The sequence below is a fragment of the Arachis hypogaea genome, chromosome 11, assembly GCF_003086295.3.
Source record: "Arachis hypogaea cultivar Tifrunner chromosome 11, arahy.Tifrunner.gnm2.J5K5, whole genome shotgun sequence".
In the NCBI taxonomy this organism is placed as follows: Eukaryota; Viridiplantae; Streptophyta; class Magnoliopsida; order Fabales; family Fabaceae; genus Arachis; species Arachis hypogaea.
In genome coordinates this window covers 146,338,854-146,364,371 of record NC_092046.1, presented here as the reverse complement: position 1 = coordinate 146,364,371, position 25,518 = coordinate 146,338,854, and the positions used below count along the sequence as shown (strand labels likewise).

General features: G+C 35.9%; 3 protein-coding genes across 4 annotated transcripts; 2 read left to right on the top strand and 1 right to left on the bottom strand.

The window, feature by feature from the left end:
- The first annotated feature begins 1,756 nt into the window (after positions 1-1,756).
- Positions 1,757-5,723, top strand: LOC112723389 (ATPase 8, plasma membrane-type). Its single transcript, XM_025774751.3, has 10 exons — positions 1,757-1,956; positions 2,072-2,290; positions 2,376-2,828; positions 2,911-3,237; positions 3,333-3,452; positions 3,545-3,667; positions 3,757-3,861; positions 3,950-4,774; positions 4,864-5,037; positions 5,129-5,723. The coding sequence occupies exons 1-10, from the start codon at positions 1,903-1,905 to the stop codon at positions 5,573-5,575; spliced, it is 2,847 nt and encodes a 948-aa protein (XP_025630536.1). The 5' UTR covers positions 1,757-1,902; the 3' UTR covers positions 5,576-5,723.
- Positions 5,724-8,254: 2,531 nt separating this feature from the next.
- Positions 8,255-11,048, top strand: LOC112723388 (uncharacterized). Of its 2 annotated transcripts, none has more exons than XM_025774750.3 (5): positions 8,255-8,586; positions 8,696-9,254; positions 9,561-9,967; positions 10,191-10,289; positions 10,475-11,048. In XM_025774750.3, exons 1-5 carry the CDS (start codon positions 8,366-8,368, stop codon positions 10,686-10,688), a joined length of 1,500 nt encoding a protein of 499 aa, XP_025630535.1. In that variant the 5' UTR covers positions 8,255-8,365; the 3' UTR covers positions 10,689-11,048. The 2 variants fall into 2 exon arrangements, with proteins under 2 accessions (XP_025630535.1, XP_072063852.1); XM_072207751.1 differs by having other exon boundaries at positions 8,260-8,586; positions 9,561-9,963; positions 10,190-10,289.
- A 6,669-nt stretch (positions 11,049-17,717) lies between these two features.
- On the bottom strand, positions 17,718-25,126 carry LOC112723386 (DNA replication licensing factor MCM5). The gene is made up of 18 exons (XM_025774749.3): positions 24,626-25,126; positions 24,400-24,543; positions 24,102-24,281; positions 23,904-24,002; positions 23,687-23,820; positions 23,489-23,594; positions 23,010-23,144; positions 22,837-22,914; positions 22,459-22,563; positions 21,897-21,988; positions 21,685-21,817; positions 21,501-21,596; positions 21,097-21,188; positions 20,926-21,016; positions 20,595-20,704; positions 18,416-18,545; positions 18,237-18,338; positions 17,718-18,000 (listed from the first exon to the last, which is right to left on the bottom strand). Exons 1-18 carry the CDS (start codon positions 24,905-24,907, stop codon positions 17,917-17,919), a joined length of 2,193 nt encoding a protein of 730 aa, XP_025630534.1. The 5' UTR covers positions 24,908-25,126; the 3' UTR covers positions 17,718-17,916.
- Between the last annotated feature and the right edge of the window lie 392 nt (positions 25,127-25,518).

The window sequence follows — 25,518 nt, the reverse complement described above, 5'->3', positions numbered from 1 at the left end:
GTGTCAGCGTGTCCCGTCTTATTCTTAACATATATTCTTGAAACAAATTTAGATATAATATATATTATTATTTATTAAAACATTTTAAATACTTGATATAATTAAAATAAGACATTAAAAATAATTAAAAAAATAAAATATATATTTTAATATCAATAAAATATCAAAATACCATTACAATTTATCTAAAAAATACTTTATATTTTGTATGTATGTATGTCCCGTGTCTTATAAAATTTTAAAATTCGCATATCGACGTGTCACATATCATATCGTGTCCCGCGTCCGTATCAGTGTCCGTGCATCATAGGCAATAATGATGTTAAAAAAATTTGAACACTGATTTTAGGTATTCTCCTTGTACGTTGTATAGATATATCTATACACAATTACACATTCGAATTCGATAAAGAGGATTAGAAGTTAGAACCATTAGTTTCTTATTTGTATTGAAATATTTGTTCAAATCATTAAACCCATTACCTATTTTGAATTTAATTTTGATGTTCTGTCAATGTAAATCGGTTTTATGCGTGCATTTAATCACATAACACCACATTAACAAAAATAATTATTTTTTATATTGATCGCGTGAATAATTATCTAAAAGAACGATTGTAATTACACGACTGTGTAAAACATTTTATATTGTCAGTATATCAAAATTGACCTCTTCATTGTATTTATAAAAGAAAAAGAAAAGTTGAGAATCATTTTTTTTAGTCAATAATTTTTTTACTCATCTGCTACTTAATCAATTAATGATTATTCGTTAAATAAAAGCCGATTTCCTAATAAAACCGTTTATCAAATATAATTATGTTACGTGTATACTAAAATCAATTATCAAAATCAATCATAAATATAAAATACATACTAAAATATAAATATATATTAAAAATAAATTAAAATTAAAGATATATTTATATATAAATACATTAATGATTGATTTTGATAATTTATTTTAGTGTACAAGTAACATTAATAAGCTCCATCTTGAAAAAAAGTATAATTATTCCGACTTTTCAAACAAAACAATAATATTCGTCTGTTTTAACCTATAAATAAACAACGAATATTTGCATTATCATGTTATATTTTCCATATATAATATTAGAATCCCACTATAGAATTAATGTAATAAGTATATAATATATACAATGGGTTAATTCTTTGGCTCAATAAAAAAAAGTAACCATTTGTTATTGTACATGTTTGAATATTCAGGATAAAATACTACTAATTTATTAAATACAATACACACATACTATCCGAAATAACCATCCAGATACCAAGGATAATAAACATATAATATCCTACTAAATCGCTTTAAATAAACATCCAATACTTTAATTTTAATTTAAAATTAACCTCATTATATACATTGTACAGTATAGACTCCTTATACTTCCTCCTAATATTATCTAAGAAGAATGCAGCCAATGTAGGTGGTATCGGTCATAATTATTTGCAAAGTGGAATCACCACAAATTCATCACGTGTCAGAGCAAAGAAATGTATGTGGTAACTAAGCAGCTTGTAAAAAAAAATTATTTGGGGAGAGTCAAATGCATTGTTTTGCAAGGAATAAGAAGAATGGTTCCCGCGATATATATGGAGGACCACAAAACCATGCAAAAAAAAGTGAAAGTCAAAGGTTGACGATAATAGAACTGTAAATCACAACCATGCATTCATTCCCTATCACAACTCCAAACTCCCACTATAAAAGCATCAAATCACACCTGAATAACTCGTCACCTTCTTTATCAAAAGTTATTGGCATTGGCTTCGTTTTCTCCTCTGTTTTTCTACCCTTCCAAGGCCTTCCGGGCCAGAGGTTGGGTAGAAACAAGATCATAAACAAAACTTGCAGGTGACACAGTTTCCATTTTTCTCATCATGGCTTCCGGTGACATCTCCTTCGAGGATCTTAAGAATGAGAATGTGGATCTCGTAAGTTACTATTACAATATTAATTTATATTTATATTTATATTTATATGTACTTATTGAATTTTTCTTTGAACTTGGCAATGACATGTTATGTGTACATGTATATTAATTTGCAGGAGAACATTCCCATTGAGGAAGTGTTCGTGCAACTGAAATGTAGCCGAGAGGGTTTGACATCAGCTGAAGGAGAGAAGAGGCTACAAATCTTCGGTTACAACAAACTAGAAGAGAAAAAGGATAGCAAGCTGCTTAAATTCTTGGGTTTCATGTGGAATCCATTGTCATGGGTCATGGAGGCTGCTGCTGTCATGGCCATTGCATTGGCCAATGGCGGGGTAATTACAGAATTCTTGTGTTGTTCATAAAACTATAAGGCTTTGTTATTGTTGTTGTTTCGTTCTAACATTGTATATAAATCAGGGCAAGCCACCGGATTGGCAAGATTTCGTTGGTATTGTGGTGTTGCTTTTGATCAACTCAACGATTAGTTTCATTGAGGAAAACAGTGCCGGCAATGCCGCAGCTGCTTTGATGGCCGGTCTTGCACCCAAAACCAAGGTGTTGAGAGATGGAAAATGGAGTGAGGAAGAAGCATCAATCTTGGTGCCTGGAGATTTGATCAGCATCAAGTTGGGAGATATCGTTCCTGCAGATGCTCGTCTTTTGGAAGGTGATCCTCTCAAGATTGACCAAGCTGCCCTCACCGGCGAGTCATTGCCGGTCACCAAGAACCCCGGTGATGAGGTCTTCTCTGGCTCCACATGCAAACAAGGTGAGATCGAGGCTGTTGTCATTGCCACCGGTGTCCACACCTTCTTTGGCAAGGCTGCTCATCTTGTAGACAGCACCAACAATGTTGGTCACTTCCAACAGGTACAAAACAAAACAAACTTCCATTACTTTTCTCTAACGGCATCACAACTTTGTATTAATCCTTGTTGTTGGCTTGTGTTAGGTGTTGACTGCCATTGGTAACTTCTGCATCTGCTCAATTGCTGTGGGAATGCTGATTGAGATCATTGTGGTGTATCCCATCCAACAGAGGGCATACAGAGATGGTATTGATAACTTGTTGGTTCTTCTCATTGGTGGTATTCCAATTGCCATGCCAACTGTCTTGTCTGTCACCATGGCTATTGGCTCTCACCGCCTTTCCGAGCAAGGAGCCATCACCAAGAGGATGACTGCCATTGAAGAAATGGCTGGTATGGATGTTCTCTGCAGTGACAAGACCGGAACTCTCACCCTTAACAAGCTTACCGTTGACAAGGACTTGATTGAGGTACTTCCTCTGTTCATGCTCATACAGTTCAGCCTTATATATAATATAAGCTTCTTTATTTTTAATCAAAGGGTGATTGTGATTTGTGAATGCAGGTCTTCCCCCCTAAGGTCGACAAGCAAACCCTTGTCTTGTTTGCTGCCAGGGCTTCCAGGGTTGAAAACCAGGATGCCATTGATGCTTCAATTGTTGGAATGTTGAGTGATCCCAAGGAGGTACTTAGATTTTTCAGAATTGAGGACTAAGTTTTGTGGTAACTAATTAACCTTAATACCTTATTATTATTATTATTATTGTGAAATCTCAGGCAAGAGCAGGAATCACCGAGGTGCATTTCTTGCCCTTCAATCCTGTGGAGAAGCGCACAGCCATTACCTACATTGATAGCAATGGAGACTGGCACAGAAGCAGCAAGGGTGCTCCTGAGCAAGTAACATCGAAATATATACTATTCTTTAGAAATTTATAATATAACATGAGCATGAGTTTTGATATTTGAGTACTAATTTGATGTATCAGATTATTGAACTGTGCAAACTCAAGGGAGAGACTTTGAAGAAGGCCCATAAGATCATTGATGACTTTGCCAACCGCGGTCTGCGTGCATTGGGCGTTGCACGCCAGGTGAATAAAGAGTCTAACTAAACTAATCCATGAACATGAAAAAGAAGAGGATGAAGAATTTAATTTCTGTTTACATTGATTTTAACAGACTGTTTCAGCAAAGAGCAAGGAAAGCGAAGGAGAAGCATGGGAGTTCTTGGGCTTGTTGCCACTTTTCGACCCTCCAAGGCATGATAGTGCAGAGACTATCCGTCGTGCTCTTGAACTCGGTGTGAATGTTAAGATGATCACCGGTGACCAACTGGCAATCGGAAAAGAAACCGGTCGTAGGCTCGGAATGGGAACCAACATGTACCCTTCATCCTCACTCCTTGGTGCTAGCAAAGACCCTGCCATTGCAGCCATTCCAATTGATGAACTGATTGAGAAGGCTGATGGATTCGCCGGAGTGTTCCCAGAGCACAAATACGAGATTGTGAAGAGGCTGCAGGATAAGAAACACATAGTGGGAATGACCGGAGATGGTGTGAACGATGCACCGGCATTGAAGAAGGCAGATATCGGTATCGCAGTGGCAGATGCAACTGATGCAGCAAGAAGTGCCTCAGATATTGTGTTGACTGAGCCTGGATTGAGCGTGATTGTGAGTGCTGTGCTTACAAGCAGGGCTATCTTCCAGAGGATGAAGAACTACACCATCTATGCTGTCTCCATTACCATCCGTATTGTTTTTGGATTCATGCTTGTGGCACTCATCTGGAAGTTCGACTTCTCACCTTTCATGGTGCTCGTCATTGCCATCTTGAACGATGGAACCATCATGACCATCTCCAAGGACAGGGTCAAGCCATCTCCTCTCCCTGACTCATGGAAGCTCAAGGAAATCTTCGCCACCGGCATCGTCCTTGGTTTATACATGGCTGTCACCACTGCCTTGTTCTTCTACTTGGTCCATGACACCGACTTCTTCACCGTAAGACTCCAACTCTAAACCTTTTTTTTTTTTGAGTCGTAGCTTAAACTGATAAGAAGAGACAACATGAATAATTATATCTTTTTCAGAATACCTTCCACGTGGAGGCAATTTATGATAGTGAGGAGCAACTCACCTCAGCTCTATACCTTCAAGTGAGTATCATCAGTCAAGCGCTCATCTTCGTGACAAGGTCAAGGGGCTGGTCCTACATTGAACGCCCTGGATTGTTGCTTGTTGTCGCCTTCCTAGCAGCACAACTGGTTAGTTTCTTGTGACCTTCCAACTCTAATCCAATCCAATCCGATCCGAAGAAATAGTCTAACTAACTAACTAAACTAACTAACTGTACAGGTGGCTACTGTGGTTGCTGTATACGCACACTGGGACTTCGCTAGAATCAACGGAATCGGGTGGAGATGGGCAGGAGCAATCTGGATCTTCAGCATTGTGACATACATCCCTCTTGATATCCTAAAGTTCTTGATCAGGTTGGGGCTGTCAGGAAGGGCATGGGACAACATGATTGACAAGAAGACCGCATTCACAACAAAGAAGGATTACGGCAAAAGCGAGAGGGAAGCTCAATGGGCTGTGGCTCAGCGCACATTGCACGGACTCCAGGTTCCTGAGACCCAACCCGCATTGTCCACTGAGATCTCTGAAATCGCTGAGCAGGCCAGAAGACGTGCTGAGGCTGCAAGGCTAAGAGAACTCCACACTCTCAAGGGCCATGTTGAATCCGTCGTCAAGTTGAAGGGTCTTGACATTGATACCATCCAACAACACTACACGCTTTAAATGTATTGAGTAGCTTACTTGAGAAATTCGACAGTAACTCTTGATAGGGATGGGGGTCACAACCTCTATGAACTCCATGTATTAACCTTTTTTTTGGATAATTACTTGTATTATCAATAAAATTACGAGATTTATTCATTCTTATAAAGCTTCGTTCAAATATTTTGCTTTAATTTAGAATTTCAATCACGGACTCGTAATTTTCTTGCAATCTTAACTAGCTCTCCAGTAAATCTTTTGAATTTTTTTTTTTTTTACATTTAAAATAACAAAACCAGCAATTCAATGTAGAATTGTAGATAAAGAAATCTAATGAAGTACCGTAAACCGGTTTAACTTGTGGTTTATCCGTACTAAATTAGAACTAAGCTAAATCCACTAAATTTTAATAAGAAGTTAATTTGATCAGAGAGAATATTTGACCGTATAAGTACACTATAATTGAATATTAAATTTTTTGTACGAAATAATTTTGTATGATATAAATAAAAGTATCAGGAAAAGTAAAAATATCATGCCTAAGTAATTATCATTAGAGAAAGTATATATGAAACCAATTCTTTTAATAACATTAACTAATTTTTTCAATTTTATAAATTTTTACTTTTTTGAGAATTTAAAATTCAGCATAAAAAATTTGTAAAATAAAATTTACAATATAAAATAAATAAAATAATTTTAAAAAAATCTATTGTTGAAAAAAAAAATTGATCCCCCATTATTCTATGCATTATTAGGAGAGTAATAACTAGTTAGAATGATTAAACATTTTAACATATTTTAGTCTTGGAGATAGACAAGTTACACGAATTTAGTTTTTTAATTTAAAAAAATATATCAATGTAGTCTTTTATGTATTTTCTGTCGTCGGAATTCAATGTCATTGGCCCTCCTAATTTAAAAAACTGTACCAATATAGTCCCTTATGTATTTTCTGTCATTGGAACTTAAAACGTAACTCAAACCTTGTCATATGCTGGACATATTAAAGCGACGTTCTTTGAGAGTTTAAACAATACTAAAATATTATACCATTCTTTTTTGAACAATACTAATTATTCAAATTCTTGAACGACGTCGTTTTAATATGTTCAATGTGACAAGAGTTGAGCCACGTAATTAACGGCATTGAATTAGAAAATACACAAAAAACTATATTAACACATAAATTTAATCTAAAAAATTAAATTATAACAATTAAAAAATAATTGACTAAAAACTCTCAAATCTTAGACACTAAAATGGCTCACTTTTTCGGTTATGGAAACCACGAATGTGTTATGCTTGGTTATAGATTTATGAGGTGCTAGACCAATGTGTGGGGTAACTTTTTTTGAGTTGCAGTGTGAAAAATTCGGACCATGCAAGTTGTGTGTAGGAAAAAGGTGATGATCAAGTCGAAAGGTTTGAGTTGTAAGTAAAGAAATTTTGAATTTTCGACAAGGCAAATCGGACCGTCCATGTTCTATGTATAATTATTTTTTTAAAAAAATCCGTGTTGTTGAAGCAAATCGGACCGTCCGACAAATCTCCTCCCACTTGCACCGTCCGATTTTTCTTCTACTGACACTACATGCATGTAAAGCACACCTGAACTCCACAACGGAGTCGTACCCCATCCTCACCTCCATAATAAAATTAAAAAGTGCTATCACGTATTATTATATTTAATAATCTTTATTTATCAAATTATTTATTTTTTCAGTTTTTTAATTATAATATAATATTCTATTTTAATAACAATATAATATAATATATTATTATTTTTAATAACACTATAATATAATATACTTCTTTTTTTAATTACTCATACGCACCATATATTCATATATTTTTTACAAAGTCGAACTATTTTTTTTATTCATCAACATATTCATAATAACAAAAATTATAACAAATTATACATCTTATTATTATTATTAACGTTTATTTTATAAAAACTATTGTTATATTCTTAAAATATTTATAAATTACACAATAATATTCTCATTACAAAATATATATGCATAAAAAAATAGAAACATATAAAAAATAAAATAAACTTTAAATACAAAAAAAAAAATTTATCCACTTACATAAATAGGATGATCCAAATAGTTGATAATATGTTCTTCAGGCGCCAAATAATTACGTACCAACTTTTTTTAATCCTTAGAACTAATAAATTTTTTTTAAACTCACCGCTATTCACTACTACTCACTACACTTTCTTTACTAGTACCTACAGACTAACACAAACACACACTTCCTTTTTTCCTTCTCTCTTATTTTGGTTTCAGCTAAATAGGATGAGAAGAAATACATCATGAATGGAGGAGAAGCTCACCAATGCATATATATATCAAGGTCTCAAACTAGCGTTGGTTTCCGGGGTGGGGGCTGTCCCCTGCATCCGCGTGGTGCACCAGCAGCATTGGAATTTCGCAGTCAATTCTGCTGTGCTTCACGGTCCTCCATGTACCACGCCCCCTGCGTGGTGAGTCAGCACACCCTCGACGTGTTGCAGGCGTGCTACTACCTCGCCCTCCCCTTCAGCCACCACGCCCCGGCATGTTGAGGGTGAGCTCCACCCATCTGCAATTCCCCTTCTTAGCTAATAACCCGCCAATACACCAACACGCAGCCCATAAAGAAAATAATTTCTGTAAAATAGGGCTTAACTCCTCCAAAATATTATTTGGCAAGAGTGCAAGACAAATAATAAAAACCGAAAAGAAAAAGCCTCGAGTTTCCCGCGAGTTTGAGTTGCCGCCAAAAACACACCACCGTTTTGTTTTCCCTAAAAATTAAATGCACCTCTCAGTCTCTCACTATATCGCTCGAATCCATTCATTCAATCAATCAGTCCAAAGCAAAATCCCTAACTTTCCCTCTCTTCACCCTTCTATGGCGTCTCGGAAAATGAACGAGTACGAACGCCAGCGACTCGAGAACATTCGCCGCAACGATGAGATGATGGCCGCCCTCAAGCTCCATTCCAAGGCCGCCTCCCTCCTCTCCAAGCGCCCGAGGTCTGCGCTTCTTTTTTCCTCCTTCTCACACTTCAATGCTTCATTCTTGTTTATTTTTTAACTTTCTGTTACTTATTTCTCACTGATTCACTCATGGAACTGCGCTTAGGGTTACGACCAAGTCGTACAGTGTCAAATCTGAGAAGAAGCCCAAAGCCGAAACCACAGTCGTCATCCGCCGCTCCCTCCGCACCAGGGGTATCCCGCCCGATTCCAAAGGGCTCGATGCAGAAACTCTAGATTCACTTCCCGTGCTTCACAGTTCGCCCGCCAAAATCGAACCTTCCTTCAAAACATTGGGCCCTCTTCCTATGAGTGATGCATATAAAGGGGAAGACGATTCTGATCGGTCATTCATCGAATCAATTGTCGGCATGGCAAAGAAGGAAGCCCGAGAAGGAGAGTTTGATGGTAAGGATGAACTTCGGGGTTCCTTAAAGCTGGAGTCTATGGATTTGAATTCCGATAACATAGCAAGAATTGTTCCTGGAAGGATAACTGCAGTGCGGTTTTTCCCTTCCACTAGTGTGAAGATGGTTGTGGCTGGTAACAAGTTTGGGAACCTTGGGTTCTGGGATGTTGGAGATGATAAAGGGCGGATTTATTTATACCATCCTCATCCTGCACCTATTTCTGAGATATTGGTTCAGCCATATTGCTTGTCCAAGGTATTAATTATGCCGTACATGTGAATTCTCAAAACCTCAGAACGTAATTTAAAAAGAACTAAAACTAGTATGAGTTTTACAAAATTGGATCGAACTATGAAGTATCAGTTTCTTAAGCTTGTTGAGTAATTTAATTTGGTTGATTGCCTAAATATAATATATGGTTATGGTATTCCCTCTGTCTATACCTTGACAGCTTGACTTAATTCTGGTTTGAACATTCTGTGTCTTCAACCTACTGTAGGTATGTTTTTATATTGTCAATTTTGAAATTGTCTGAGCTAAGGCCAAAAATTGTAAATGCAGATCTATACAAGTTGTTATGATGGATTTCTTCGGCTTATGGATGCCGAGAAGGAAATCTTTGATTTGGTATATAGTAGTGATGAGGCTATATTTAGTCTCCACCAACCAAAAAATGAGGCTAACTGCCTATATTTTGGCGAGGGTCGTGGCGGTTTGACTGTTTGGGATAATAGGATGGGGAAATGTTCATCTCGCTGGATTTTGCATGAAGGTAGGATTAATACAATAGATTTCAAATGTGAAAGCCCTTACGTTCTAGCTACTGGTTCTTCTGATGGGACTGCTTGCACTTGGGATTTGAGATATGCCAATGGTGACAAAATGACTGCTTTAAAGACTTTGACTCACGAAAGAGCTGTGCAGTCTGCTTACTTCTCTCCTTCTGGATGTAGCCTGGCAACAACAAGGTATGGATGTTATTTAATTCTTCATATTATTGTTCTGTAAGAATGAAGCTAGGTAGTGTAAATATGCTTACTTGCCTTGTTTAATTTGTTATCCACTAACCTTTGTTGTGCAAGTTAACTTATTTGCTAGGTTTTCTTTTCATTCTGAATCCTTTTAAACCTGCTTTAACTTGCATGTGATTTTGATTTGGTGGAATCACTATTATCTCTTATATTGCATTAGCACGGATAACACAATCGGAATATATAGTGGCGCTGACTTGGAGGATGCAGCTTCTGTATATCATGACAACCAGACTGGCAGATGGCTTTCTTCTTTCAGGTATTGTCTTTGAGGAAACATCAAAAGCTAATTTATCTTACTGCGAAATGAGTTATCACATCAAAGCATTGGGACTTACTGTTGTAATTGTGAGTTATAACGACTGTGATACTTCATATTTTTGCTGTGGAAATAATGGAAAAAAAAAAGGTTTTAGTTTCATGAGCTTGATTTTGTTGTAACAGAGCAATATGGGGGTGGGATGACTCATATTTATTCATCGGAAATATGAAAAGAGGAGTTGATGTTCTCTCAACAAGCCAAAGGAAAATAGTTACTACTTTCCAGAGTGCACATATGTCTGCCATTCCATGTAGATTCGATGCACACCCATATGAGGTTGGAATGCTTGCAGGAGCTACAAGTGGAGGGCAGGTCTATATTTGGACGTCACGCTAGGTTGTTTATTCGCTGATAACTGTGTTGTACACAACAAAATAGATCACTTTAGTGCGTTGTTTTCTATCTCTTGGTAGTGTTAATGTAAATGTTAAATGTGCTAAGTTTATGCTAGACTTAACTGTAACAGTTTCTCTATCTTTGTTCGTTCACCTTTTTAGTCTGTTACCAAGCAAACCAGGTCTTGAATCTCTTTGATTCTTGAATGATAGTTCTTTAGCCTTTTTAGTCTCTATTACCAATCAATTAGTGGTCTTGGTTTTCTTGATTCTTGAATGATGTCACCTATCATATTAGTGAGATTTAAAAATGAATCGGGACATTAATTGCTAATGTATATGACGATTTGTCTTCTTTTTAGTTGTTTTCTTTTGTTCCCCCAATCACACCTCAGTTTTATTTCTTTTCTAAGATCCTTATGATAGGTAGGACTTTTTATACAGCAAAGAGCCAAAGAACTTATACTCCCCCCTAATTCTGTAAAAAAAATGAGGGTCAGTTAAATATAGCTAATTAACTCAGAATAGAATACCAAAATATTTAAATTTCTTGTTATTTGTAACAAAAGGGATTAACTTATTAATTAGAAGAAATAAAAAGTCATTTAGATAAGCTTTTTAATACTCACATTATTCTAACTATCGTTTTAGCATAAGAATTTTGACAATAAATTATAAGTAAATAGTAAATACATTATCATTAGATCATATATTTATGTTTGGACTTTGGACAATCTTTTAAATAGTGAAAAATTGAATTAACCATTTCATTATAAGAATAACACTACTAGATACAATAATGCAAATGCATATATAATTTTCAATAACTGAAAATATCAAAATAACATTCAATTTTTTAATTTTATTTTTTTATGAATTACAACACCATGTATTTTTAACATTATTATCATAACTAAATAATATTAAAGATAAAATATTGAAATGGTAAAAAAGTGATATATATGTGATAAAGATAATATATAACCAATGAATACAATTAGATAAAAAAAATTATAAAATATATTTTACTATTTTAGAAAATTCATCTTCTAATACATAATGAGTCAATTCTTTAGCAAAATAAGAAAAAAAATTTGACTATAAAAATAATCGTGCAAAATATGAGCAAAAATGGATGAGAAAAAGAGTGAGACATAGGATTATATGAAAAAAAAAAGTATGAAGTGATTATTGATTTATATAATAAACGAGATTTAAATTTGTGCATTGTGCGGAACTAAAATAATTTAATTTTATGTAAAAAATTTAAAAATTAATGTTAAATTTAAATAAAATTGTAAGGACATTATAAATTTTAACGTTTGAAATAATTCATCACCTAATACATATATTTAGCAAACTTAAATATTATAGTGCAAGAATAAATATAATGTTTCAATAATTAACAATGTTAGAGAATCATTAGAATCAATTTAGATCAATTAGTATCGTCTATATTTATATAGTATATCTGTACATTAATTATAGGATTCTATGTCTTTATTACTTTGATTCATTTAGCATCTATAAATACCCCTTGTATATTGTATCTTTGACAACACACTCAATAATACACTTTTCAGATTACTCTCTCAGTATCTGGTTTCTAACATGGTATCAAGAGCCTAAAATTTTTTTCCATGAATTTTTTGTTCATAGCCCTTCTTGTTTTTCTCCTCCGACCGTGCCTCTTCTCTCTCGTTTTTCGATCTGTTTTCGACACTTTGGTTCGTCACCTCCGGCATCATCGTGTTCTCCTCTTCGTCAGCTTTTCAACGCCGCCAAGATCGCCGCCATCCACCACCGGACGCGCCGTCACGCACCGCCGGAAGCTCGCTGTCCACCTTCATCGTTCTCCTTCCAGAAGCTTCAGCAGCCGTTAGATCTCGGCGCTGATCGGACGCTCCTCCCTCTACCACGTGTCGCACGAAGCTCCTTGGTTGACCCACGCGCGACCCGGTCCGACTCGGCCCGACCCAACGTTGACCTGCGTCCCATCGCCACGTGTCTCTCTTGCTCCTCTCCGGTGGTGCCACGTGTCCTTGTCTCGCTGACGTGGCAGACAAGTGGGACCCTCCCTAAGGTTTTTTGGTGAGCTCTTTCCGATTCTACACTCCGATTTCTCATTTTCTGCTCCGAAATTGCCGTTTTCTCTCCTCTCTTTGATCTTTGTGACTGCTATCATGGAAAAGCCAGATGTTTTTGCTGCCACCGACAGAAAAGGTAAATTCTGTCGAAACTATAATCGTTCTGGGCACCTCTTCCCCGACTGTCCTTCTATTGAATGCCGCACATGCCACCAGAAAGGTCATCTTAGCTACCATTGTTCACAGCTGTTCTGCCGTTACTGCAAGCTCTCGGGACATTTAATTACTGCCTGTCCTACTCGCCCGCCTCGTCCTAGTCCACTCAACTCGTCTCCTGTCTCTCTTTCTGATATTACATCTCTTCTTCAGCATCTTTTCTCTGTTTCTGGTAATACCCCTGCTGCTTTTTTCACCTCTCCAGGTAATTCTAAATGGTACTTTGACTCGGGTTGTTTTAATCACATGTCTCTGTTGCGTAATATTTTCTCGTCCATGTCTACCACTACAAATGGACCTTCTGTAAATACTGCAAATGGCTCCCTCTTGCACGCAACACACAAGGGCTCTATATCCCAGTCAACTCTTAATCTTCCTGATACTTATTATATTCCCAAATTAAACTTCAATCTTATTTCTGTTGGTCAACTTGTTGATCTGGGTTTTGAAGTCACTTTTTTTGTTTCTGGTTGTCGTGTACAGGATCCTCGGACGGGACAAATCATCGGGACTGGACGTAAGGTCGGAAGGTTGTTTGAACTCGAGAATCTTCATATTCCTCCTGTACCAAAACTCTGTGCTGCTTTTTCTCCCTCTACCCTCCACTTATGGCATCAGCATCTTGCCCACACCTCCCAAGGAAAACTGCGTCCTCTTGTCTCTCAGGGTGTTTTAGGTCAGGTTCTAAATGAATCTTTTGATTACATTTCTTGTCAAACTGCCCAACAACCTGCTTTATCTTTTCACAATAATTCATCTCTTGCTTGCTCTCCTTTTGATCTCATTCACTCTGATGTTTGGGGCCCCGCTCCCACTCCCTCTATGGGGGAGCTCGATACTTTATCGTTTTCATTGATGATTATTCCCGTTTTACTTGGATTTATTTGATGACTAATCGCCATGAGTTATCTCAGATCTATATCAACTTTGCTACTATGATTAAAACTCAGTTTTCCAAGGTCATTAAGGTTTTCCGACGTGATAATGCTATGGAATACCGTGATTCCAAACTCTTAGCCTTTCTTGCAGAACAGGGTACTTTATCTGAGTTTTCTTGTCCTGGTACATCTCAACAAAATGGTAGAGCTGAACGCAAACACCGTCACATTCTTGACTCCGTCCGTGCAATGCTCCTTTCTTCTTCGTGTCCTGAGCGTACTTGGGGTGAAACTGTTCTTACTGCTGTTCATGTTATCAATAGACTCCCTTCTTCTGTTCTTGGTAATGTTACTCCCTTTGAGCGTCTTTATCATACCTCCCCAGATTATAGTTCTCTTCGAGTTTTCGGTTGTGTATGTTTTGTTCTTCTTCAGCCTCATGAACATAGTAAAATTGAACCTTGGGTTCATATGTGTTGTTTTCTTGGTTATGGCACTGAACACAAGGGTTATCGTTGTTGGGATCCTCTCTCTAAACGTATTCGTATATCTCGTCATGTTGACTTCTGGGAGCACCACATGTTTTCTCGATTCTCATCCTTTGAGTCGATTCCTACTACTCAGTCACCTTTGTTTACTAACCCCAATGTTGATCTTTTTCCTAGTGATGATTCTACAGATTCTATCTCAAGTGACCCTCCACAGCCTCCTGTTCTTCCGCCTTCTCCATCTCCCGATGATTCCAGACCGGACGATGATCCTGCTCCTACCGTCATGCCTCCTCCTCCCGCTCGTTCTTCTAGGGTAAGGAATCCACCTCCTCATCTTGATTACCATTGCTTTTCTAATATTCTTCATCAACATGAACCTAAGACATTCAGAGAAGCCTCCTCAAACCCAAATTGGCAACAAGCAATGCAAGAAGAATTACAGGCACTTGAAAAAGCACACACTTGGGATCTAGTTGATCCTCCTTCTAATCAGGAAGTTGTGGGCAGTAGATGGGTATACAAGATCAAGACTCGCTCTGATGGCTCTATTGACCGTTATAAGGCCCACTTGGTTGCTCAAGGTTGTACGCAAGAGTATGGTATTGATTATGAAGAGACTTTTGCCCCTGTCGCTCGTCTTGCGTCTGTTAGAGCTCTTCTTGCCATTGCCGCGGTTAAAAAATGGTCTCTCAGTCAGATGGATGTGAAGAATGCATTTCTTAATGGGGATTTGAAAAATAAAGTCTATATGAAACCACCTCCGAGATATCCTTGTCCTTCTAATAAGGTTTGTCTTCTTCGCAAGGCACTTTATGGACTTAAGCAAGCTCCTCGTGAATGGTTTGACAAGTTCAGCACTACCATATGCAGTCTTGGTTTTACTTCTAGCCCTCATGAGAATGCGCTCTTCATTCGTAAAAGCAACCGTGGCGTTGTTCTTCTACTTTTGTATGTTGATGACATGATCATTACTGGGGATGATGTTGATGGTATCTCTGATCTCAAGGCCTCACTTCACCGTACCTTTGAGATGAAAGATCTTGGTTCTCTCAGCTATTTTCTTGGTCTCGAGGTCATCTCCACCGATGATGGCATCTATCTCTCTCAGGCTAAGTATGTTTTAGATCTTCTTGCTCGCGCTGGGATTACAGATAGTCGCACTGAGTCTACTCCTCTTGAGCCTAATGTTCGATTTACCCCTATGGATGGCACTGTTTTGGATAATCCGACTCTCTATCGACAGTTAGTTGGCGGTCTCGTCTACTTGACTGTCACCCGACCAGACATCGCCTATCCGGTTCATGTACTTAGCCAGTTCTTGTCATCTCCTCGTACTACTCACTATGCGGCAGTTCTACGCATTCTTCGCTACATTAAAGGCACTCTATTTCATGGTCTTTATTTTTCTGCCCATTCCTCTTTGTCTCTTCAGGCTTACTCCGATGCTGATTGGGCTGGTGATCCCACTGATCGTCGTTCTACTACTAGTTACTGTTTGTTTCTTGGCGACGCTCTCATTTCTTGGCGTGCTAAGAAGCAAACGTTCACTGCTCGCTCAAGCACAGAAGTTGAGTACTGTGCCCTCGCTGACACCACTGCTGAAGTTATCTCGGTTCGTTGGCTTCTCGAAGATTTGGGTGCTCCTCAGTCATCCCCTACTGATATTTTTTGTGATAATCGCAGTGCTATTCAGATCGCCCATAATGATGTGTTTCATGAACGCACCAAACACATTGAGATTGATTGTCACTTTGTTCGACAACGTATCCTTATTGATGCTATTCTTCTCATTGCTGTTGGAACACTAGATCAGACTGCTGATATCTTCACGAAAGCTCATCACCCGACTCGTTTCCGGACTTTGTTATCCAAACTCAAGTTGGTATCCTTAGCTCCCACTTGAGTTTGAGGGGGGATGTTAGAGAATCATTAGAATCAATTTAGATCAATTAGTATCGTCTATATTTATATAGTATATCTGTACATTAATTGTAGGATTCTATGTCTTTATTACTTTGATTCATTTAGCACCTATAAATACCCCTTGTATATTGTACCTTTGACAACAAACTCAATAATACACTTTTTAGATTACTCTCTCAGTCACTGGTTTCTAACAAAAAATAACATCCATCTTTTCATGAATCATGATAATCATGTATTTTTAATATTATTATTAAAACTAATAATAGTAAATAATTAAAATTGTTGAAAAAAATGATATATATATATATATATATATATAAGTGACAAAAATAATATATAATTGATGAATCCAATTAGATAAAAAAAACTTAAAAAATATTGTAAGAACATTATACATTAAGAAATTTTTCAAGTGTACCGTTATACCAGTATTTCAGTTATTTTTAACCGTTGATCTTAATTATAAAAAATATATATAATATATATAATTAAGATCAACGATTAAAAATCACTGATACACTAATATGATGGTACACTTAAAAATCTTCCTATACATTATAATATTTTAGAAGTTCATCACCCAATATATAATGAGCAAATTATTTAGCAAATTAACTAAAATAAAAAACTGTGTTCGTCACTCAATTTTCAAATAATGGTGTAAAACATTAGCAAAGATAAAGGAGAAAGAGTGAGAGACATTGGAGTATGAGAGGGGATAAAAAAATACGTAAAATTGTTAATTTATATAATAAACATAAATAGAAGTGAGAATAAAAAAAAAAATAAATTAAGTTTTATTAAACAATTTAATTTATTAAGGAGAAATAACATTATTACTAAAGGTATAAGAGTAACCTGCATAGAAATCGAGAGTAAAAAAAGATCATTAAAAGGTAAAATTAAACACTATAAAGTAATGTGATGATAAAAAAATTATAAAATAATAATTTCATTAAAATATTTATATAGCAATATTAAAATGTATCTAATATGCCAAGAATTTATTGTGTTATTACTTAATTCTTTTATATATTATAATAAACTAATAGAGAGATAAATATATAAATAGATTTTTGCAAAGTAAAATATAATCTTCAAATAAATATTTAATATTAGAATTTAGACTATTGATATGAATTAATATTTTTTTTTTTTTTGTAAAATTGGATAGTTTAGTATGTGAAATTATGAGATTAATATTAGATTAATTATGTTATTCTTTATGATAGTATAAATATAATTCTAAAAAATATTTTTTTCTATGTTATTGCAATGGATGATATGATAATTTCATATAAAACTTAAAACATTATGTATTATTTATTCATCATAACACTAAAGCTTTAATATATTATAATAAATGAGTAGAAATGAGTATAAATTTGGTGAAAATGATTTGAGAATGAGTGAATGATAATTAATGCGTTAATGACTTAAACCTATCACCTTAAAATCACAAGAAAAAACTTCGCAATAACACGTCACAGCAATTAAAAAAAAAAGAAGCAAAAAGCTTACATGGACCCTTCTACGGAAAATATATGAATAAATATAAAGAAAAATATTACAAGAGAACTATTAGTCTAAACGATGAGTTACAACCTAGCAGTGGATCGAAAGCATATATATCATGCTTTCCTATATATAACGCGCCTTTCTCGCTTGTACTCTACTTCGTCTCTCTGGTGCATGATCACAAGAGCTCTTCTCACCTGCCAAAATGTAGTTATGTCAATGAATATTGAATACTACTTCAATTCAATGTTGATGGTCTTTTCACAATTCTAGTGTGTGTGCATATTATGAAGACAACTATTAAACTCAACTAGGTTTTATATAACATGACTGTTAGAAACATGCATCTTTTGAAGTTTTGAATTACATGGTGACCTCAAAATTTGATTTGTAAGTTATGAGACTATCTCTTAACAGTTAAGTGGTTACGTACAATGGATTCGTTCATTCCCATTCTGCTGAGGTCATCAATAAGCCTTCTTTCTGATATGTGGTTTCCAATCCCAATTCTTCTCTTTATCTGAGTTTCTGCTTGCTGCTCATTTGTGCAGACACAACCCGTCAGCATATGAAGCTAGATTAAGGGAGAGAAGATGGATACACAAGCCAAACCTTTATTTCATTTGCCATTTCTGGTGTGAGACTGATTTGTTGGTGTATTCCAGACCTAGCAGCATCCATTGTAGCCACGGTGAAAAGCCTTATTGCTTCTTGCACATGCTCCTCAGTAGCAACATGAGATCTGATGCAGGAGAAATTGAGTTAGACTATCTAAGATGCAGGTACTATATCAAAAGAATAAACTGAAGGAGAAATAAAAAGAATGATTAGATATTTAGCTAACAAATTTAGTTTCGTATACAGCATAGCATATCGAGGGGATCAGTGGAATCATGTAATTTGGACTATCTTCCAACTCAAATAGGAGGTCTCGATTGCTTTTTTGCTATTGGTCCATAACTACTACAGCGTTCAATTGATACGGACTAAAAATAGAAACTCTATAAAAGGGAAAAGCAAATGAAAATAAATCTTTTCATTGTTCTTAATACACTAAATTACTGACACAATTTGTATAACATCATGCATTATGAGCCGATCCGAGTATGAGACTGCTTGAACTAGAGTATCCTTACCCTATGTAAGAAAGTTAGGTAGTGTTTGGTTGATGTCCATGTCTCAATGAGACATGGACACGGTGACACATGTCTGCTGTTTGGTTTGCTGAGACACAAATTTTTGATGGACACGGGAGGACACAGATGGACACGGAGACACTAAATTTGTGTACCTCCAATTTGATGAGACACTGAGACACAACTTGTGAGACACTAACTTTTTACTCTTTTACCCTTATTCAATTTTTAAATTTTCAAAATTTATCCTCTTATCTCTTCAAATATTTTTTTTACTTCCTCTTTTAGATTTTACAACCAAATTTGTTCTCCCATTTTTTTCAAAAAAATTTATACATTTAACTTTTTATTTATTTAAATTTTAATTAATCTTTGATAAATTTTAGGCTTTGGTTTTCTATTTTTTTTTTTCAAAAAAACTAGATATTTAATATTTGAATGATAATTTGAGATGATATTAGAAGGAAAAAAAATACAAAAAGAAATAAAAATTTAATTGTAATGACATATGTAGCGTTTGAGGTGATGGGTGTGTAGTGGTGTTGATAAAATTGTGGTTAAATGAAGGGTAATTCAGTCTTTTTCAAATATTTGTGTCTTGTTCATTATTTTTACCAAATACAATACATAGACACAAATATTTTATGTCTATGTCTTTAATGTCTGTGTCTTTGTGTCTATGTCTCATCCTATACATCAACCAAACGGAGCCTTAAGTAACCAAGCGAAGAGAAAAGTGAGAAAAGAATCTGTTTAGTTAGTTGAAGGAGTAGTGAAGATGGAAAAATAGCACCTCTGCCTTTTATTTAGGCTTAATTATTACATCATACTTGTAGTTTTATTAAATTTTTAATTAGATTTTTACAATTTAAAAATTTGTAATTAAGTTTTAATATTATCTAAAAATTTCACTTAGATCCTTGTAAATTGTCTTATTAAAAAATTCGAAACACTTTAGAATATTTATTATTGTATTTGATATAAATTAAATTGTAGAAGATTTTAAAGATAAATATTCTAAAATCACTGTTTTGTTTTTTTTCCCCCTAAAAAATAACTAATAAAGACTTGATTAAACCTTTTTATTTAATATAAAAACTTAATCATAAATTTTATATTACAAGGATTCAATTAAAAATTTGATAAGATTATAAAAACTAATATAGTAATTAAATATTTTATTTATTGTTGGAAAATAAAAGAAAAGAGAGCTAGTAGAGAGTGCAGTGGGCCCAAGTGATGTAACAGCTACCAAGGTTAGTGGGGAGGCTGTGTGCTGGTAAGATAAAAGAGAGCAAGTTTAAGAGAGGTGAGGAGAATTAAAGAGAATCAACTGGAAATTAGGTTGCACAGGACCTAGGAGAGCGGTAGCTTCTCACCTTGTTCCCTTTCTGCAATTTCTCATTGCGCAATATACACAGACTAGAAAGAAACCGTGATTTCATTTAGCCCTCTGTTCTATCCCCCATTCTCCTCATATTTCTCCCGTTCTATCTTCTCTATTTTCCTATTTCTACTCTATTCTACTGCCACTGCTCTATATTACTATGATTCGTACCAAGTTCTTATAAAGGATTAACTAATGTTTTAATTAAACCGAAGCAGATGTTGCGAACGGGCATGTAAAGTCTATGAAAAACGATGGCAGTACGTACAGTTTCATTTTGGCAAGTGCCTCACTCAACCTAACAATAGCTTCCAGCTGCCTTACTGTAATTGGTACTGCAGAAGCTTCTCCAGTTTCGTTGGTTTGCTGCCTCATATCCTGTATTTTATTGCAAAAAGAATCAAATCAAAATTGACATAGTATGGACAAGGCAATATATAAGAATTAGTGGATTATGATTCAAGAATCTTCTCACTATGACATCCAAACAAACAAACACATCCAATTGCTTCTAACATCATCGTAACTACTGATAACTGGTAAAAACTAAAAGAGATATCAAATTTCTTTCTGCTAATTGGTCACATATTCAACCTTACCTGCCTGATTTTCACATAATTGTTCTGCAGTAATGTTGCAGCAGATTCTGATAGACGAGGGTGGCATTCAGTCCGACAATAGTGTAAATACCTATTTAAATCAAATTTAAGTTCATCTGCCTGATAATTGAACGAACTGCATGAAAACATAAGCTCAGAGATATAGCTTACCTCTTCAGCCAATTCTCTTCTTTAGAAACCCTGTTCTCACTAGCGGTTGCATCAGCTGATGCATGGACCTTTATGACATGACTAGCTATGATCTGTGCACAAAATCAGTCAATTAATGACTGTTGAATATCCAACCATTGAATATGTAAACAATATGTCTGCATGGTCTGCTGGACTTAATAATAATAATAATAATAATAATAATAATAATAATATAAGATTTAAAAGGTTTGCCAATCTTTTGTCAAATATTAAGCTGACAATTTGCAATCTTAATATCACAAGACAAATTAAAAACAAAAAATTTAAACAAATGAATAAATTCAATCTGCCGTAGCATTTCTTCACAAGACAAGCATTTAGAGGTAGCAGGGGAGGAAAAAAAAAAAAAAAGTCACGGTTACCTTGTCTTGACTGTACATTCTGATGTCTTTCACAATAAAGATTAAATCAAATCTAGAAAGAATGGTTGTCTGCAAATCAATGTTATCCTGTGCAGTCTGCAGAAATATGTGATATTTCTGTTAGTCTGTTAAAAATATTGTTCATGGAACTGAAAATGTAAACGTGAGATATATGGTAGTAGACCTTAAGATCATCATATCGTCCAGATGGAGGATTAGCAGCAGCAAGAACAGAAGTCCTAGAATTAAGAACTGTAGTTATTCCTGCTTTAGCTATAGATATAGTTTGTTGTTCCATGGCTTCATGGATGGCGACCCTACATTACAGACATCATAAATAGTTTTTTACCATAGACCGACAATAATCAATAAGATAAAAACCAAACAGCTTAGTACCTATCTTCTGGTCTCATCTTGTCGAATTCATCAATGCAGACAACGCCTCCATCTGCCAAGACCATAGCCCCTCCTTCAAGGTAAAACTCACGCTGAATTCACAGAACATGAATCAGAGACCTCTCAAACAAGTTGGGTGAACAATTAGTTTGCATTATCTCAACAATTAGTGATGATAAAAATTACCACCAAACTTAAAACTTTGATTGTCCTCAAGCAAAAAGAAAAGTAAACAGAGTTTATCTTAGCGAAAATAATTGAAGAGTTTGTAAATCTAAATTCAAATAGAAGTGGGATTTATGATAATCCTTATGATTACATTCGGGCTTCTCTTATCTTAATGAATCTTGTATATTCAGAAATTGAGAATTTTCAAAACTTAGATCCGAATTATATTATGAGAATCCTTTTGAACTTGTATGACTTGAAGGAAAAAAGGGGTTAAAAACCAAGCCAAAAACATGATTAAACATGGTGGCTGTTTCGTTTTCTTGATGAACAAGAAACCAGCAGCAGCTGAAACTATTTTGCGGATACAAATGATAGAAGTTGAAGAACTTACAGTGCTGGTATCTCTGATTACAGAAGCTGTGAGACCAGCAGCTGATGAGCCTTTCCCGGAAGTATAGACAGCAATAGGAGCTGTCTTTTCAACAAACTTCAGAAACTGTAAAATATAATTGTCATCTCATTTAAGGGAATACAACAGAAGCTATAATTGAACGAGTAAATAACTAAATTCAACTTGGCTAAAGTAATTGTCAAAGAAAGGAAAAAGGAAAATTTTTTATATTAAAAAACAAATACACTGGAAAATCGGTTCACTGTTGGATACAAAACTAAACATAATGCAAGTGGCTCTCTTGGCTTTTAATAATTCAACCACCATGGATTAACAAGAGAATATAGTATCCAGAAAAAAGGAAAATCAAGCACAAACCTGTGATTTTGCTGTAGATGGATCCCCAAGAAGCAACACATTGATATCACCTCTTAACTTCACTCCATCTGGCAAGTTCTGCTTGCAAAGCAATTGACCATGTTATCAGCTCCTGGGAATGAATTTCTTTTATCCCATAACAACATAGATGGATGCACAAAGCAACAACATACCTTTCTTGACCCACCAAAAAGAAGACAGGCCACAGCCTTCTTGACGTCATCATGCCCAAATATTGAGGGAGCAATCTTGGAGCATATATTTTTATATGCATCAGGTTCAGCTGCAAACTTTTTGAATTCTTCTATCTGCAAGTAACATCATTATTCGGACCCGCAACATCTATAAGTGAGCACCATGACATTGTGTAGGAGTGAAAAAAACTTGAAAGATTTGTAGAATGGGGGTAAGACGACCATGCTACAATCCATGGAAGAACTTAGAGATCTTAGCTGGTATGAACTTTTGTAGTGTAGAGGTAAAAACACTTTTTAAACATTGACACTTTGACAGCCCAATTAGGATACGTTGGAAAAATAAAACTCAGTCCATTAGCACTTAACATTCAGGTAAGCCGTGAAATTCATGAAGGCAATGAACAATGTATAAAGCATGTATGGTGAAGACAACAAATAATTTTTTCAACACGGACCTCTTCTGGTGTAAACGCAGAAGGACCACCAGACTTGGCTTCATTTGTGTCTTCCATTCCTACAACCCTAATATATGGTTGTCTAACTGCCACTGCTCCTTTGTTACTGCACAAAGTAAAAGGCATTTAAACATATAGACATTGATTGCTGACAATAAAGAAGAAATTCAAGGGTGCTAAAAGGATGATGAGACTCACGATGCAGCGTTGGAAGCTTGGAAAATACTGAAGATTCCAGTGACTGTCAATCTTGAGCCAGGTACCACTGTTTGAACTAGATGACGATCAACAGAGAGGAGCAGGTTTCTAGGTAGCTCACCGGTTGGAACATCCTTCAATATAAAAATGACATATAAGTGATGATGGTTTGCAACTGTTGTTAAAGCTTCCTTAATCAAGTTATTCATATTATTACCTCTGGGTTTTCTTGCAGTTTCAATGTTTGTTGATCAACATACTGGCTCTGGTCAGGAACCACAAGCCATGGGTCAATTGGGCATGGTTCTTCTCCAGCCTGCAAGAAATCCCACCTTGTTACAGATATACTTAAAAAGCAAACAGTAAATTATGTAAATATGCACATAACACAACACGGCAATAATATGAACCATACCTGAGGAATATGATCACATGATCGAGGAACAACTGCTCCCCCAAGTCCTGGCCTGCACGGAATTTGCTTCCCTTTCTTGCAGTTCTTACATACTAAGGTAACATAAGTTGCCTTTGCCTTAGTCCTTGATGCAGCTATAGTAATCCCAGCAATTTTAACAAGCTTCGATATGTTTTGGGCCTATCGAAAAATCATAACAGACCAATTCTTAGACCGAAGAAAACTTTACAATTCCCCAACCCCTAAAAGCATGGCATTCATGTATAATCAAACCCTAGATTATATCAAATCAACTTACCCCGAGCGACCTCATGGATACAGGATCCTTGTCGGAAGTAAGCAGAATCTGGACATCGCCGGCAACCTGATCTTCCAGCTCTCCGGTGTCGCCAGTGACTTTAGTCTTCAAACTCCCCAAAACCTGCGCCGCGGCGCTTTCGAACTGCCACAAAAAAAGGACGATGAAAAACAAAGCAAAAACAAAAGTAACAAAGCAGAGCGTTGAAGAGGAGAAAGGGAAGTACCAAGGGCAAGAAGTCGGCGGGGGAAGACTCGAGCTTAGGGGAGAGTTCGGGAGCAAATTCGTCGAGGTCTTCAAATCTGACAAGGAGGAACTTAGGGTTGTCGAGGAGGTTTTGTCTGTAAGGGAAGAGACCGTTCTTACTGAAGTTGCGAATGAACTCCTTGAATTTCTGTTGGATGGTGTGGTTCGATGCGGTGGCGTCGGGGTCGCCGGGGTGGTTGCCGTCGTGCCATGAGTGGGCTTGGTCGCTGTAGTAGACGGCTCCTTCGTCCCAACCTGACATTTTCTTCGATTATAGGCTTCCTCTCTCTTTCTCTCTCTCTCTCTCTCTCTGAGTGTGAGAGTTTGTGAGGGTTTTGGAATTTGGATCTGTGAAGGAGGGAACAAGAAGAAGGAGGATAGAAGAGGGTCTGCTTTTGGCGGGAGTTTATGGCGGGAAATGGCGGGTGCGAGTGCGACTCTGAGATGTGGCATGTCACGTGACCTACACCTTCAGCGGTTCAGTTCAGCCCGCCACTTCTGGAATCTGTTTTATTTTCTTCAAAAAGAATGTGTTTTAAATTATAATTAGGTGAAAACTTCCTTGTAATTTTTCATGTGAGATTGATAGTTGTTAATTGTTAGATAATTGGATAAATTTGATTAAATTATTGTCTAATTATCTTTAACTATCAACTTCACATGAAAATAATTACTTGTGAACATTCACCTTATAATAATGATGATTTTAGACATCATAGATTATGACAAAAAAAAATTTATAAAATCAAACTACTTCTACAAAAAAATGGTATAGAATAAATGTCTCTCTTAATTAAGAATGTCAGAGTCTTCGTAGATAAAAAATAAATAATAACCTTTTTAGTTATTATTTTCATGTGAAATAATTTAATT

Coding starts and splice junctions, on each gene's coding strand:
- LOC112723389 (XM_025774751.3), top strand. CDS start 1,903: ATGGCTTCCGGTGACATCTCCTTCGAGGATCTTAAGAATGAGAATGTG. Junction 1,957..2,071: donor AGAATGAGAATGTGGATCTC/GTAAGTTACTAT, acceptor ATTAATTTGCAG/GAGAACATTCCCATTGAGGA. Junction 5,038..5,128: donor CCTTCCTAGCAGCACAACTG/GTTAGTTTCTTG, acceptor CTAACTGTACAG/GTGGCTACTGTGGTTGCTGT.
- LOC112723388 (XM_025774750.3), top strand. CDS start 8,366: ATGCACCTCTCAGTCTCTCACTATATCGCTCGAATCCATTCATTCAAT. Junction 9,255..9,560: donor AGCCATATTGCTTGTCCAAG/GTATTAATTATG, acceptor TTGTAAATGCAG/ATCTATACAAGTTGTTATGA. Junction 9,968..10,190: donor TGTAGCCTGGCAACAACAAG/GTATGGATGTTA, acceptor ATATTGCATTAG/CACGGATAACACAATCGGAA.
- LOC112723386 (XM_025774749.3), bottom strand. CDS start 24,907: ATGTCAGGTTGGGACGAAGGAGCCGTCTACTACAGCGACCAAGCCCAC. Junction 23,595..23,686: donor CAAGCTTCCAACGCTGCATC/GTGAGTCTCATC, acceptor TACTTTGTGCAG/TAACAAAGGAGCAGTGGCAG. Junction 18,546..20,594: donor GCACTTGCCAAAATGAAACT/GTACGTACTGCC, acceptor CTCCTGCATCAG/ATCTCATGTTGCTACTGAGG.